Source organism: Eulemur rufifrons, chromosome 7 (genome assembly GCF_041146395.1).
Source record: "Eulemur rufifrons isolate Redbay chromosome 7, OSU_ERuf_1, whole genome shotgun sequence".
Lineage (NCBI taxonomy): Eukaryota > Metazoa > Chordata > Mammalia > Primates > Lemuridae > Eulemur > Eulemur rufifrons.
Genome location: NC_090989.1, coordinates 203,896,686 through 203,914,160, shown reverse-complemented (window position 1 = coordinate 203,914,160; position 17,475 = coordinate 203,896,686). Strand labels below are relative to the sequence as shown.

The 17,475-nt window shown below is 42.9% G+C and overlaps 1 protein-coding gene and 1 pseudogene across 1 annotated transcript in view; one reads left to right on the top strand and one right to left on the bottom strand.

Moving 5' to 3' along the window:
* The first annotated feature begins 838 nt into the window (after positions 1 to 838).
* Positions 839 to 4,028, top strand: LOC138385918 (major centromere autoantigen B-like; annotated as a pseudogene).
* A 6,505-nt stretch (positions 4,029 to 10,533) lies between these two features.
* The window catches only part of LOC138385917 (terminal uridylyltransferase 7-like), a 47,185-nt gene continuing 40,243 nt past the window's right edge, over positions 10,534 to 17,475 (bottom strand). Inside the window, 1 exon segment of the mRNA XM_069472100.1 lies at positions 10,534 to 10,698. Within this exon segment, the coding sequence (XP_069328201.1) occupies positions 10,631 to 10,698 (68 nt within the window). The 3' untranslated portion in view covers positions 10,534 to 10,630.

Below are 17,475 nucleotides of genomic sequence, written 5' to 3'. Positions count from 1 at the left end.
AGAGTTGCAATCATTCACATTACACTTAGCATTATAATATTTTATAGGCTTCCTGCATCTTTAAATTTTTCAAAAAGTTGCCAATGGTTGTTTATTTGAATATTTGCCTTAGGTGACCCAGAATAAACTCTGAGAGGTCTCCCGAGGGAGAAAAGGTGCTTCCAGCTAGTGAGTAATAGGGCACCTGGACTCTGACGTTGGCTAAAACACAGAGCTGCTGCTGTTAGGGATATGTCGTCTCCCCACGGGGGAAAAAAGTAATTGTTTTGTTGTGAGGATAAGCTTACGCCCAAAATAGTCTTTTTCATAAAGTTGCGCCAGTTGGTTCTTTAAATAAACTAGAATTATTTCATGTAAGATGTAAGACTAAAACCCTGAAATCATCTTATATTTTCATATACTCAACCTTGAATTAAAATTTCAGTTAGAAATTGTCTTAACTGGAAGGGGTTTGACATGATTTGCTAAGGACATATTGGAATCTCTAATTATAATATTTGGGACACCACTCTTAGAATCAAGAGTGGCCAAAGTGACAGAGTTCTATGGTATATATAACATTTTTCTAAAATGCAAAAGCTGCATAGGCAAGCTTTTGTAAAGCACTTTCAAATTGTTTATCTCATTCACAGTAACATGAAAGCATTGATGCCACTGTAATATAATTTAAAGATAAATTTTAAGAAACCTCGGTTGTCATGCTGTTATTTTTACAGATGAGGGAAATTAAACGACATGCTTGGCTCTCGCCGGCGCCCTCCGCCTGCCGCCCAGCGCCCGCCCACCGACGCCAGGAGGTGCCCCCGCCCGGCCAGGTCTCGCGCTGCGGCGCCTACAGATGCTTTGTCTGGGGCGGGGCGGGCGGGAGAGGCTGCCAGGTGTCCCCGGCTGCGGGCCAGGGGGCCAGGGCGGTGGCGCTGGGCCCCGGGGCAGGGGGCTCCCCAAAAGGGGCCCCAAGCGGCGACAGCTGACATTGCGGGAGAAGTCCGGTCATCCAGGAGATGGAGGAGAACCCGGACCTGCCCAAGGGCGAGATCGCACTGACCTTCAACATCCCGCCGTCCACGTCCACGCTGAGTACCAGCCTGAAGAACAGGCGCTCCATCCTGGCATCGGAGTGCAAGGAGGGTGTGGCCTCCACCTGCCGCAAGAGCAACAAGCTGTCCCCCTACAGCAAGTTCGACAAGTTCGAGGGCCTCCTCACCGCCGCCTGGTTCCAACAGATCCGCGCTGCTGCCTGCAGGTCAAGGGCATCATCCTCAAGAAGGCGTTGTGTGTCAACCAGGAGCTGGGTGTGGACGACTTCACCAAGGTGAAGGCGCCAAAGTGGGGTGTCCTGCAGTGGCGTGGCCCGTGCCCTGGCGCGAAACTGCTGCCTGGCTCCAGTGGTGCCTACTAGCCCAGCCGCGGTGCCCTCTGAGGGCAGCGGCGGGAGCAGGACAGGCTGGCGCGCTCAAGACGAGCAACCACTGTCGGCGGCCAAGGGCTATGCCTCGCAGGACGTGTTCAGTGCCACCGAGACCAGTCTATGGTACAACTTCCTGTCTGACCAGGCTGGGGATGTGCGGAGGCGGCTGGACTGCTGAGCCAGGCCACCCAGCACCTGAGCGTCCTGCTGTGCGCCAACGCCCACGGCAGGGAAAAGCTGCCCGGCTGGTGGCTGGCAAGTCGGTGAAGCCCGGTGCAGGCCAAGGCCGCCTGCCCTGCGACTGGCTACACCGCCAACTCTAAGGGTGGTGTCACCACCCAGGCCCTGGACAACCCAATAGCTGCAGAGTCTGGACGGGTCCTGTTGCAGCCTGGCCGCTTGGCTGCCCAGTCCCTGGACGCTTCGGGCCTGTGGTATGTGCAGCTGGCTTTCTTCACACCCGACACCGTGCATCCCCTGAAGCGGGGAGTGGTCCCACAGGTGAAGGGCCACTACCGCCAGGCTCTGGTGCTCAGGGCCATGACCGCTCTAGAGGGCCAGGATTGCTCAGGCCTGCAGCTGGGCCTCAGGGAGGCCCTGCACTTCGTGGCTGCGGCCTGGCAGGCAGTGGAACATTCCGACATAGCAGTGTGCTTTCTCAGAGCTGGCTTTGCAGGTGGCCCTATGCCACCATCGCTACTGCCTTCAAGAGTGAGGGGGAAGAAGACGAGGAGGATGAGAAGAAGAAGAGGAGGAAGAGGAAGGTGAGAGGGAGGAGAAGGAAGAAGGGGGTAAGGAGAGAAGTTGGGGTAGGAAGAGGAGGTGGAGGAGGAGGGTGATGTTGATGACAGTGATGAAGATGAGGAGGAAGAGAGCTCCTCCAAGGGCTTGGAGGCTGAGGACTGGGCCCAGGGAGTAGTGGAAGCCGGTGGCAGCTTCCGGGGTTACAGTGCCCAGGAGGAGGCCCAGTGCCCTACTCTCCACTTCCTGGAAGGTGAGAAGGACTCTAAGTAAGACAGTGAGGAGGAGGAGGAGGATGAAGAGGAGGTTGAGGAAGATGAAGATGAAGACGATGCCAAGGATGGTGATGAGGTGCCTCTACCCAGCTTCGGGGAGGCCATGGCTTATTTTGCATGTATTGGTCAAGATTCAGCTACAAAGAAACAGAACCCTCTCTACCCAGCTTAGGGCACAGTGGGGTCAAAGAGGGGTGCTGAGTGGCTCACAGCAGCAGAGGCAGGACTGGAGAAACAGAAACCATGAGCTTCTGGGAACAGCTGCCAGAGCAGCATCTCTGAACCAGGCCAGCGAGGGCGCACCTGCCCCTCTGCAGTCGGAAAGCCTCTGGCTCCGGTGCCTCACTGCCAGTGCCAAGATGGACCAACTGTCACCAAGAAGCTGCCTCCATCGGAAGGCCCCTGGGATCAGGAAACAGTCTGATGAGAAAGACACCGTGCTCCCACCCCAAGCTCACATCCCCTGCCGCAACCAGTCAAAGGGGTGCTCTGCATCCTGCCTGTTAGTATTCAGGGTCCGGAGACTGGACACTGCTCTGCTCATCCTTCCACGGGCAAGGCAGTGCCTCCGCCACCTTGCTCGCCAGCAAGAACAGCAGAGGCAGCAGGAGTGCGGCCTTCTCAGCACTCTGCCTTCCGAGTCTCAGGCCAAGGCATCTGACTTCCCAAACCTAAATCAAATCCAGAAGCCTGCCTGGAAAACAGTCTCAGAGGCATGTGTTTTATCTTCCCATCTCTGACGCACAGGAGGGGAGAGTGTGTGCAGAGCACTGTTTTTATATCCATCTCAGCTACCCTTCGGCTTCTCCAAATGCTTGTCTCCTATTCCCCCAACAATCACACTTCCTAACAACAGCAATCTGCTCCTCCTAGCTGAACCCAACTCTCCTCCCCTCCTGGTATAAAAAGTAAACACACCTGCCCTTTCCCCAGAGGAGAAGACCCAAGTGCCATCAGCCACTGCATGAGTCTCCGAGTGGTGCTCACATCTCACCAGTTCCATAAACATGCAAGACTGGAGTTCTGTAATCACCTAAGGGCTAACTTCGAATGATAACCACCAATAGCAAACCCTCAATTAAAAACAAAAAGAGAGAGGAGGAGGAGGAAAATGGGTTAACATATGTAAACATAAACTGAAAACTCAAGGAATATGTATATGAAACAGTCCTAATTTCAGCAATTTGCCATGAGGCCAATGGTGGTGTAAGATAGAATTTTAGAACATTGTCATCGCCCCAAGAGTAAACCCCGTATCCATCAGAGTCACTCCCCATTTTGCTCCCAAATTCCCCCATTCCCATGCTGGACATCTATTACTCTATTTTCTGCCTCTTGAGATTTTTTTCCATCCTAGATATTTCATATAAATTGAATTATCCAATATGAGGTCTTTACTGACCCAATTCTCTTTACTTAGCATAATGTTTTCAAGGTTCATCCGTGCTGTAACATGTATCAATGCTTCATTAATTTTATTGCTGAATAATATTCCATTATACAGGTACACAATATTTTATTTATACTTATCACAAGCTTTCCTATTGAGGTGAAAGTCTTTTGGAACTAGACAGAGGTGATGGTTGCACAACATTGTAAATGTCCTAGATGCCACTGAATCATACCCTTTAAGACGGGCACTTTTATATTATGTAGCTGTCCCTTAACTAAAAAAACTGCACTAAGCACGGTGAATTCAAACATCTGTGGTTTGTTTTGTGGTGCCCTTCCAGTGCGTTTGACCTTTCACCCAGAAAACACTGTAAACTGGCTCAGGGTGGAAATCTTCATCTTTTGTCCCCAGTAAGACCCTAGGATTGCTGGAGGCACAAAGGGTGTTTCAAAAGCCTCTGCCAGCCAGGACACAAGGAAGTAACCCTTTGTGCGCCGCAGACTAGACCTGGGCAAAGGCCAGGGTGCTTTGTTACGGCTGTGCTCCCTTTCCGCTGACGCTCACCGTATTGACACTGCTGTGTCCTTCCAGGAGCTTCGCCCCTCCTCACGCACCTTCGGGGTAGGGCTCCCGGGTCATCATCCAGATATTCCCGGGCCTGACCAAGCTCAATCTATGAGCAACAGACGTCCCACAGCAGCTGCCGGCAGGAGGCTCGAGGCGCACGGCCCCAGGGTGGCTGCCGCGCTGACATCCACCGCCGAGCTTCCCTGGCCCTCCTCTCCCCAGCACGGGGCCACCGCACGGCCTGTCGGGAAACGTAGTTCCGGGACGCCAGGGTCCCTGCAGCAGCCGCGCCCGGGGCTTATTTATCGCTCGGGCTGCGGACCAGAAAGGAAAGAGGTGGCGCGGCGATGCGACCCCAACGCTCGGACGTGCTCGGTCCCCGCCGCCCAGCTCCCCGTCGCCGTAACCTCCCATCGCCGGGGGCGAACATGCGCCAATGTCAAGGGCCTGACCGCGCGCCGCAGGCATTTACTAGGGTGAGGGCGGCTCGGGTGGGCTGCAGCTTCCTCTTGCTCACAGCCCGGACGGTGGCCCGGACTAAGGAAGCCGACATCTTCGGCGCCCCGGTGCCTCGGGCCGGAGCTCAGCAGCCTCAGCTTCTCTCCACGGACACAGCGGACGCATTGACGCCACAAGCTTCGCCGCTCGGCGCACGGCGCTCGGCGCTCGCAGCCCCGCCCCGCCGCCACCATTGGGAGAGCCGCGTGATTGACGGGCTAGGGGGCGGGTGGCTGCTGGGGGCGGGGTCTCGCCGCTCAGCGGGGTCAGGCTGCCCGCGGTGCTGCGTGCAGTCGCGTGTGGGGGCTGAAGACGCGGCGGGGAGCAGGAGCCCGGGAGGAGTGTCGTCACTGCTAAGAAGTCGGCGCGTCGTAGGCCAGTGGGGCTGGAGGACCGGCCATAACTTGTGCCCTTGCCGACTCCGGAGGTGCGTCGTCGCTTCACCACCTGCCCCAGGGGCAAGGTGCGGTGGCACCTACTCCTTTAATGCTCACTGAAATGAATACTGTTAACAAGCTGCTGCAGCTCAAGAACGCAGAAGTCAAGACAGCATGCGGAGCTTATGTTCTCGAAGGCAGAATAGTTCCCATGCCCAGACATCTACAACCATTTGCATTCTTTTTTGGTCTGGCTAGCCGGTTAACAGCATAGGACTACCAAGGAGAGGTATAATAAACAAATGTCCACTCCCCGCCCCCCTCCACACTGCTGGGGATGCTGAAGGGTGGTGAGTAATGCAATTTTCGTTCTAGTGCTGAATTTGGAACCCGATCCTACTCTGAGAAATGACTGGGCAGCACTGTGAACAGTCACATTTATAGCGAGTACCAGTTAATAAACTTAACTGAACACCTGTTGTCAGACCATGTCCTGTCCGCTCAAGGGGCTTAATTCCGCTTTTGACCCGGCAGTATTCCTAAGCACCAGGTACCGTACCTGGGCACACACAGGAAGCCGGGTAAAGAGGGGCCAGGGAAGAATGAGAGATCCTAGTAGGACAGAAGTGCAGCAGGGTTAGCAGATGAGAAAAGGAGGACATCACGACAGGTGGCATTTCTCACGAAATGCTAGAGAAGGGAAGAAGGCAGGAGGGGTTCTATGGAGCACTGCTGGGAGGATAGATTCTTTCGCAATGTTTTGATGTGGAAAAAACTAATCAGGGTAGCATTTTTTTGAGCGCAATCTATCTTTGATCCCTAGAGGCTACAAAGTCCAAAGGGATAGTTCAAAAATCACAAGTAGTTCTGTCTGCAACAGAAACTTAATTGCGAGGATGTTTTTCTTCCAAGCCTCAGCAGCATACAAAAGACTATGGGTGCCTGACGCTGGGGGCGCAGTGGCTCATGCCTGTAATCTTAGCACCTTTGGAGGCCGGGCAAAATTGCTTGAGGCCAGGAGTTCAAGACCAGCCTGAGCAAGATCAAGATTCATCTCTACCAAAAAAAAAAAAGAAAGAAAGAAAGAAAGAAAGAAAAGAAAAGAAAAGAGAAAAAGGAGGAAGGAAAGAAGAATTAGCTAGGCGTGGTGGTGAGTAGTCCCGTAGTCCCCACTACTCCAGTGGTTGAAGCAGGATCGCTTGAGCCCAGGAGTTTCAGGCTGCAGTGAGTTAGGATGATGCCACCACACTCTAGCCCGAGCAACAGGGTCAGACCCTGTCTCAAATAAAAAAAAAATAAAAAAAAAAAAAAGGAATACAGAGGCAGTAGTGTAATGGGTTTGTTCCTTGGCTACATCTTTGATTAGCTGGATAATTTGGGATAAGGCATTTTACTTATGCCCTTCCCGCGACAGATATTGTGAAGATTAAATGAGTTAATATAGGAAAAGCCCATAGAAGAGTGCATGGCACAAAGCACACAATTTCTAATTGTTAATGGATATTTAAAGATGTCATGTATTCTGAAGCTACTCCTGTATGATACTGTACTGGTGGATACATGCCATTATGCATTTGTCAAAAACCATACAATGTGCGACACCGAGAGTAAACCCTAATGTAAACTATGGGATTTGTGTGATAACGATGTGTCCTTTGCGGTGAGGAATGATTGTGGGGAGGTGGGCCTGTGTGGTGGCGGGGGATATATGGAGCGCTCCACACTCGTGCTCAATTTTGCTGTGAACCTAAAACTGCTCTAAAAATAAATTAGAAAAAAAATTCCATGAATCATTTTTTTCCAGTTATTGAAATGTTACATAGTCGTGCAGCACTTTACAGTTTTCAAAGGAAGCCTGAGAACATTCATACTGGTCTCACAACTTTGAACTGAGTAGGGCAAAAGCACTGGTGTCGCTACTTTACATTTGATGCTTAAACTCAAGTCTTTTAGTAGAGTGCATTAGACATCATTTAAAAAATCTAGTCGTAAATTTTTTGATTCTGGATCTGGTGTATAACACCCTTTTTCTGTCTATTTAATACCCACTATTCAGTTTTTAACTTGGTTAGCTGTTTTGCATTAAGCATCATGTCACATAATCTACTTGTCAGTGGATCAGGCATACCTATAATGTCATTTGAAACTGGCCAAGCCCCTGTAGTAAGTTGGTACACTGAAAGAGTTTTCATGATTATATAAGTATTAATAGTATGTGAGCTCCTTTATCTCAGAGCAGCAGCTGTCCTGTGGTGTCAAAATGAGGTGGGTGAGGGAAGCTTCGAAGGAGTTAAGAAGCTGTAACCACTTTACATTTCCACTAATATGGGATGGAATTTACAATAAGGAAACGTTCAACACTGGACTTCAGGGATTACTTTCACAGCTGTAGGTGTTTTAAAAAGTGTTTTCCTAGTAAGACCTCACTTGACCCTCACAACTGTGTGGAGATGCAGGAATGATTTCCATTTCATAGGAATGGTAACCAAACTGCCAGAGCTTAAGCTGGAAAACCAGCCAGGCCGACTTGCCCAAGTCAGTGAAAGTGTGTGAAGTTCTTGACTGCTGCTGTCCAAACACTCCTGCTTCCAAAGAAAAAAGTACTGAGCACATCTTTACAGTTTAATGAGGGTGTGTTAAATTCTGTGTTTTCAGCACTTTTAAAATATTGGATTTGTAACAATGTGAGCCCCACTGACCTATCTATCCAGGATCTTTTCCAGGAAATATATATTTTTCAAAAATAGAAGCCATTTCTAAACACATAACAAGATGAAAAATAAATTGTAGTTATCCAAGAATATTTTTTTTAAATCTGCATGCTGCTACTGTACATATTGAGCAAGAGTTTTGAAAATCATACATTGGGGCCATTGCACCACTGCTATAAAAAATGGATTTCATATATTTGTTTGCTCCTGAGAGAAGGTCACAAGGAGAACCTTGGTAGTGGGGTACTTGTGGAGCCTGTGAAAACAGATAGGCCAGCTGCATTCAAAAGACAGCTAGGGAGGAATCCTCAACTCATTTTCTGGAGGTTCCCGTATATACATATTAAAATAAATTTGATCATTTTCTCTTATTAAAAAAAAAAGATAGCTAGGGAAATGGACTTGGCATGGAGCAGATGCACCAGGCCCCTGGCTGAGGCACTGAGATGGGGACATGAGCAACATCCAAGTAAAGAATGAAGGGTGGCTGAGTGTGGTGGCTCACGCCTGCAATCCCAGCACTTTGGGAGGCAGAGGTGGGAGGATTGCTTGAGGCCAGCAGTTCGAGACCAGCCCAGGCAACTTAGTGAGACTCTGTCTCTACAAAAATTTAAAAAATTAGCTGGTTTAGGGATGAGAGGAAAAGGAAGGTGGGTGAGGTAAGTTCAAGGAAATTAGAAGTGCAATGACAAAACTCTCACATTAGAAACACAAAGCAGAAAAATAACACTAAAAGTCAAGCCAGTCATGGGGAGATTAAACTTGGAGTTTTTCTAGCATGAAGAAAAGGGGAGATGACAGAGGTAGGACAGTGTCTGAGGAAAAAAGAATGTAAGATACTCTCTTAAAGTGAAAAAACAAAAAGCAAAAAACAAAACAAAAAACCTGGCCAGGCGTGGTGGCTCACGCCTGTAATCCTAGCACTCTGGGAGGCCGAGGCGGGAGGATCGCTCGAGGTCAGGAATTCAAGACCAGCCTGAGCAAGAGCGAGACCCCGTCTCTACTAAAAAATAGAAAGAAATTATCTGGACAACTACAAATATATAGAAAAAATTAGCTGGGCATGGTGGCGCATGCCTGTAGTCCCAGCTACTTACTCAGGAGGCTGAGGCAGAAGGATCGCTTAAGCCCAGCAGTTTGAGGTTGCTATGAACTAGGCTGATGCCACGGCACTCTAGCCCGGGCAACAGAGCGAGACTCTGTCTCAAACAAAACAAAACAAAACAAACAAACCAAAAAAACAAAAAACTGAGTAGGGAGATACACTGGATTTACTTTCATTTCAGACAAAAGTTACTGGAGAGACATGTTTCCAGATTGAGGTACTTTTCTGTCTTAATTATAAGGATAAATTTAAAAAAAAAATAGAAGCACTCAGGCAGAAAAACAAAACCTACAAGGGAACAAAAATTAGCCTGGTTAGACTTCTCCCAGAAGATAACAGAACAGCATCAACAGGCTTTTCAAAGGAAGCGTGACAAGAACTGTAAGGCCAGCCGACTTTAATGATGTATCCCTCCCCTGCAACCTGTGCCTTTTACTTGTGCGTTCCCAGAGCCTGGCATGAAGCAGGTGTCAACAGACACCGATGATCATGAGGGCACAAGTTAAAGGGAACTCTGTGTACACTCTAGTAGAGCAGCAGATCTACACCATCCTTACTCCTTATCTATTTTCCTTATGAAATTTAGGGCTCTTTCACTGGACAATAATGTGGATAAGATTACAGGTTGAAATTTTGATTTTATTTCAAAATGATAAATAAACCGAGGCGTAGTTCTGACCATGTACTACTTCTGCAGGGCTTGTGAAGTTAGAGAAACAGTTCCATGGGGACTCCAGTCAGACCCAGAATGTCACCAACCACACTTGTGACTGGCAGAGATAGCCTCTTTGATCTTCAGGGATTTTTAAAATTTCTCCATCCTAATTTCTGAATATCATAAAATGTAAAAAGCACTTTCATTCTGTCATTTTTTTCTTTGAAAGGTTTTTAGGGGCAAACAGGACTACTTCATTTTTATGAGCATAGTAGTTATATGTCAACTTACTTAAAATCAGAGAGGGAAAAACCCAGAGACCTCTGAGTGGCACTGCTCACCCACCGAAGGCCCACATAAACAGGTGCTCATGTTCATGTTATCATTTCTACAAAGAGCAATAAAATAATGTTTGTAAATCGGAAGTACAGTAGTAGCAGTTCACACATATTTGATATGTTTTCACACAAGGATTCGGTAAACAACAATAAATATAATTTCCCCTCTTCAAAATAAAAAAGGGATTTGTAGGGAAAAAGGGGTTAATTTACTTGGGTTTATCAGCACACCATTGTTAATGTGCTTTGAAAGAATTAAAAACCATGAAGCTGTATTCACTGAATACCGGTCCATAGTTATATCTTTACTTTTAACCTGGCTTAAATACATACATCATGGCTTTCTATTAATATCCTTAAATCTATGGTAATTTGTGATAGATAAGACTATATTAAAAAATTTTTTCATTAACAATTTCATTAAATTAAAAAAAATCTGACATTTCCCTTAAATGTTAAGTTGAAACCTGATCTATGCTGCTGTGTCCTGTGAAATGAACCTAATTTTCCAAGTCAAAAGGAACGCCTGAGTGGCCATTTAGAGTGCTGCATTTTCCTTCCCTCATGATTCCTGCTGGGTCCTCTTTGCTGAGGCTTTTCCCTGAGTCATGTATTTACTGGAAAGGCTACCTGGAGGAGGGAAAGAAACAAAACCCAACATAAATGAAACAAGCCTCACTTTATCACAAAAGCCATAAAATTACTTATATTGTTAGTCACAGAAAGTTTTCACACTGGAATTGGTCATTTGTTTTGAATTGAGTAATTAGACTAGATATAAAAAAGTATATATGAACATGATCTATTAAACATAAGCTTAGTTAAAATTCTTTCTAAATACAGACAAGTTTCTAGAGTGATCTAGAGTGATACCATTTTAATATATTTGCATGTTCACTATTTCCATATTGGTGCGGAGGGCCAGATGAGCCAAACTTTTCAAAGCATAAATCAGTATCTTCACTTGCAACCAAACAGAATAGACCGCAAAGGATTCTCTGGCCAGAAATAAATATCTTGCATCATTACTTTGCAAACATGAAGCTGTACATGGTGATATTGTATTAATGACTTATTGATATTAAAGGAAAAAATGGAATTTTATTATATTCACAGGTGAAGGACAGAAATGAGGATTACTAATTAAAACCATACCAAAGAACAGTTACTAAATTTTGTTCTGGAGTATGAACAAATAGATCAACGAAGCAGAAGAGAGTTGAGAAATTCTTAAGTGATTATGTATAATAAAGTAGTATATGATGAAGGGTGCATTTCAACCCAACAGGGGAAAGTATGGATTACTCAATAACTGGTATTATGTCAAATAAGTAAATTTGGGGGCGAGAAGCGGGTTGCTTTCCTGCCTCACACCATAACCTTAATCTCCAGCCATTCCAAGTGAATTACATAATTAATGTACATATAAGAAAGTCAGGCTGGGCGTGGTGGCTAACGCTTATAATCCTAGAACTTTGGGAGGCTGAGGTGGGAGGATTGCTGGAGGCCAGGAGTTTGAGACCAGCCTGAGCAACATAGTGAAGAGACCGGTCTATAAAAAAAAAAATCAGCCAGATATGGTGTCTCATGCCTTATAGGCCCAGCTACTTTGGAGGCTGAGGCAGGAAGATCCTTGAGCCCAGGAATTTGAGGTTGCATTGAGCTATAATGCTGCCACTGCACTCCAGCCTCAGCAACACAGTGAGACCCTGTCTGCACATACACACACGTGCACACACAGTATAAGTAGAGGTGAATATTTATATAAATATGGGGTGGGGAACACTTTTCTAAGCACACCACCAACCACCATCCCTAATGGACTTACAAGTCAGTAGAGAAAAGATAAACAACAATAAATAACTAGATAACGAAAAGGCAATATGTGAAAAAGAAAAAAAAATGGCATGACTATATGAAAAAATATTCAGTATCAGTGGGTAATCAAAGAAATGTAAATTAAAACAAGATATCAATTTTTGATTATCAAATTTGTTAGAGGAATAGATGATCAGGAAGTCAGGAAGGCAGGTAGAAATTTTGCTAAATACATATTCCTAAAAACCTTTTAATAATTTAAAAATATAAACAACTTAAATGTCCCAAACTTGTGATATGACTAGGTATATATGAACTATGTATATAATGGAATACTAGGTATACACAAAAGGATAATTAATATGAAAAAATGAAGTCACAAAATTACATATCATTTTCATAAAAACCAAAAATTGAAAACAAACAAGAAAACCCACCAATTGTATATTATTGCCTCATTTATCTTATCTGTAAAATGAGGACAATAATACCTATTCCCCTTGTTATTGTGAAGATTAAGTGAATATACATAAAGCAAATGGAACAAGAGTACCTGGCACATAGAAAATCCTCAATAAATGTGAAATATTATTACATTAATGCAAAAAAGACAGGAAAATGTTGCCTCCAAAAAGTGAACAGCTAATGATAGAAAGGAGGGAGTATAGATGGTTTTTATTTTCTTCATTTTGCTTAACTATACCTTCTAAATTGTCCAAAGCAAATATATTAAGTATGCAAATGAAAACATCCTCCCCAAAAGCATACTTTCAAAGCAAGGCATCTAAATAATCAACTCACAGTGAAAAATATCAGCCAGGGAATTTTGTAGTATCAGTCAGGAAGCAACAAACCACTCTATTATTCCTACCACAGAGTGTCACTGTCTAGAGGTTTATAGGTCTATCTTTGATATTCTGAACTGCACTAAGTATTGAGATTAGGCTTTTCATTAGAGGGAAAAAAGTTTAGATCACTACCTTATACTTTGTACACATAGAAACTCCAGATGGATTAAAGGTCTAAGTTGAAAAAACAAAGTTTAAAAATTGCTGGAAGAAAACAGAGATGGGTATCTTCATGACCTCAGGTTAGAGAAGAATTTCTTAAAGATGATCCTAAATCATGAGCTGCATGACCATGAAACTAATGGTGGAAAACCAATAATCTGATTATCTGAAAATTAAAAACTTTGGAGTGGCAACAGACAAAAAAGTTGAAACACAAGATATACTGGAGGAAGATATTTGGAATGTATATAATAATACAAGAGCAATATTCAGAATAAATGAAGAATCTTTATAAATTAATAGAAAATTTATATTTTCAAATTAGTAGGGAAATGATAATTCAACAGGAAAATGGGCAAATGATTTGAAGAGATAATTCAAAGAAGAGGAACTCCAAATGGCCAATAAAAATGTCCTTAGCATGACCAGAATCAAGAAAATATACATGAGAACAATACCAAAGTAGTTTTCATCCATCGGATTTGTAAACATGAAAATTTTGACAAGAATCAAGTATTTGGAAGGATATGCAGAAATATTAATAACCCACATACTGCTGGTGGGAGTTATAATTGTTTCAGCCAGTAAGTGGGTAATTTCGATAAATATGTAACTGAAATGCACATAAGCTATGATCTAACAATTTGACTTGCAGATACGCATACCCTCATAGAATCTCTCATACATGCTCAAGAACACTCCCACAAGGATACTCCCTATAATACTGTTTACAACAGTAAAATATCAGAAACAACCTGAATGCTCATGAACTGGGTAATGGATACATAAAATATTCTGTATCCATATGATGGAAAATTGCAAAAAAAAAAAAAAAAAACCAAAACTAAATCTACATATAGCAACATATAAAATTTTTAAGATAATTTTGTTAACTAGATATGAAAAAGGTTGTAGAATATTTTTTCTATTTTTCTTTTGTTCTACTTTATATATTTTTTATCTTTTTACTTTTTTATCACTATATTAACGAGGATTTTTTTTTTTTTAAAGAAGAGATGGGTTCTCACTATGTTGCCCAGGCTCACAGGCTCAATTATGGCGTCCTACAGCCTTGAACTCCTTGGCTCAAAGTAATGCTCCTGCCTCAGCATCTTGAGTGGCTGGGACTACAGGGACGTACCACTGCACCCAGCTTGTAGAACATTCTTATTATGCACTATGATATGCCATTTAAATTTAAAAATTTACCAAGGATACATTTGCTAAGGAATACATAATAAGAATTTTAAAAAGACTGGAAGAGGGATGGGTAAAAAAAGAAAAAGAACTGGAAGGACACTTAAATTCATAATAATGGATGCCTCTAGGGCTAAGGGGGATACGACAGAGGAAGTGGGCCTGGGGATGGTAGTCAAGGGCACTTCCATCACCTTAGTGATTGATCTGTTTTAAAAAAGACGGAAAAACAATGCCAATTCTTTAGAAGATGAGTTATTGTTATATCATTATTTGTACCTGTTTGTTTTCCCCAAAATGTTACTCTAAGAATAGTACTAACAGTTGTACTACTATATCATTTAAACATGTAATCTACCACATTAAAACTTTAAGAAGACAGAATAATGGCCAGCAAACATATAAAAAAATGCTCAACATCTCTAATCATTAGAGAAATTCAAATGAAAATCACAATGAGATACCACCTAACCCCAGTGAGATTGGCCTCTATCAAAAAATCCCAAAACAACAAATGCTGGCGAGGATGTGGAGAGACGGCAACATTCTTACGCTGCTGGTGGGACTGCAAATTAGTGCAACCTCTGTGGAAAAGAATTTGGAGATACCTCAAAGAGCTAAAAATAGAAATACCACACGATCCAGCAATAGCACTATTAGGCATCTACCCAAAAGAGCAAAAGACATTCTATAATAAAGACATCTGCACCTGAATGTTTCTGGCAGCACAATTCACTATTGCGAGGATGTGGAAACAACCCAAGTGCCCGTTGATTCATGAGTGGATTATTAAAATGTGGTATATGTATACAATGGAATATTACTCAATTATAGGAAACGACAGGGATCTAGCAACCTCTTATATTTTCCTTTGGCCCATTATTCAAAGTGAGGTATCACAGAATCAGAAGAATAGGCTCCACATGTACTTGCCATCAAATTGGCACTGACTGATCAACACTATGGTGCTCACAGGGTAGTAATATTCTCCAGGGATGAGGAGACTGGGGAGGGGTAGACTCACAACTAATGGACATGGTGAGCATTGCAGAGGGGAAGGGCATGCCTCTAATCCCTGCTTGGGTGAGGTAAAGACATAATATGGAACCAAAATGTTTGTACTCTCATAATATCCTGAAATAAAAATAAAATAAAATAAAATAAAGCTTTTTTATTATTCCTGAACATCATATAAAATATTTGCACGTAAAAAAACAGAGTACTAAAAATAAGAATAAACTTTTATATAATGCAGGGGAAGAACATAAAATTTATAAAATTTTGTAAGCATGACTTGAAACCACCCCAAAGTTGGCTAGATCAAACTATTAAAACAAACATACATCCGTATGACAAACACATCTAAGTGAGGTTAAAAGAATAACAAACTGGCTTCGGAGGTGGTAATGGATGATGCAACATATTTGACAAAGCATGAATCAATTCCTACATAGAAAGCACTCCTAAAAACAGATATGAATATTATAGTACAAAAATATAAAGACATAAAGAAATACAAATGAAAACAGGCAAAAAAATGTTAGAGTTCAATGGTAATTGTAGAAATTCAGGAAGATTGGCAAAATAAAAAAAGACTACCCTTTGAAGTCAGGGTATGGGAAACAGGTCAACACTGACTCTCTAGGATTGGGAACAATTACAATTTGGCATCACCACCAAAACGGACATACTTTTTAACCTATCATTCGTGTAAGTGGGGATTTATCCTGATGAAATAACTAGGCAAATACGCAAACATTCATTATAGTGCTTTATATAAACAGTGGTCTTCGAACTCGGGTCCATGTGTCCCTGCGCCTACTTGACAGGGCATGTAGGCAAGGATAGTTTTAAGAGAGTCAATTCCCAGATCCTCAACTTATACACGTACTGTCTTAAAACTGGTAAGTCTGTGAATGCCTCTGTGGTCAAAGCTTTGGGCCGGTTCTCAGCAATCACTCCACTTTCCCTTTCCAACTCCCTTTTACCAATTATTCTTCTCCTACTTTCCAAATGAAAGTCATCTCCTAACCACCAAATCTTACTGTGGTGCAGTGTCACGAGGTGAAAAAACCCGGAAAGGCAGGAGGCAAACAAAATGCTGATAGCTGTGGTAAATGTGAATGCCTCTAATAAAAATGCAAATGTTTAGCTTTTGTAAAATTACATTGATAGCCGATAACCATTACAAATACTTTTTGATGCTACATCACTATGTGATTTCTGGTCATATAATTAAGGAATCAAAATAAATGAGTGGCACTGTTGCAATACATCTTCTGTTTCGAAACTAATAGTAAGTATGATAAACTTGAAGATATGTATAATAAAAATAAATCATTTTATGATAAAATCCTGTAGAGGAAGTACAGCAAAGGCATTCAAGGAGGAAAGGGAAATGATATAAAATTTCTGTCTGTTAAAGAAGAGCTGTGAGTGGGTATGAAAAAGCAATGATACTTATATTTCATTTAACACATTTAAAGCTGATCTAAAAATTTTAAAATGTCATATTTATAACACTTCCCCTCAAAATTATATGCTTGGCAATTATAATGAAAAATTTATGTATCAACTTAAAAATGTACAAGATGATATCTGAGCTTCCAATATTTTGGGAGAGAGTAGGTACGTAAAAAAGTTTTTTTTTTTTTTTTTTTTTTTTTTTTTTGAGACAGAGTCTTGCTTTGTTGCCCGGGCTAGAGTGAGTGCCGTGGCGTCAGCCTAGCTCACAGCAACCTCAAACTCCTGGGCTTAAGCGATCCTACTGCCTCAGCCTCCCGAGTAGCTGGGACTACAGGCATGTGCCACCATGCCCGGCTAATTTTTTTTTTTTTTTTCTATATATATTTTTAGCTGTCCATATAATTTCTTTCTATTTTTAGTAGAGATGGGGTCTCGCTCTTGCTCAGGCTAGTCTCGAACTCCTGAGCTCAAACGATCCGCCCACCTCGGCCTCCCAGAGTGCTAGGATTACAGGCGTGAGCCACCGCGCCCGGCCGTAAAAAAGTTTTGAAGATACTGGTATACCAAATATTTGAAAACAGCCAGTCTATTAATAAGGAATGATTAGTAAATAATGTTATATCTGACAATGAAATCTCCCCATACTACTTTTAAAAGTATTTCTATTATTCTAAATTTATCATAAAGATCACTGTTTTGTTTTTGTTTTTGTTTTTTTAAATCAGTAGGCTTTAAAATTCTGATCGAAGTTATTTAAGTATACATCCTCATGAGGATGAAAAGATAACCACCAATCTCTGACAGCATTTCTAATTTTTAAGATTTCAAGCCAAGATCAAAATGAAATAAATGAAAAAACAGATTATTTTGTCCTATAAATTAGAAGAAATACATTATAGCAAGGTTGGAGACTTTC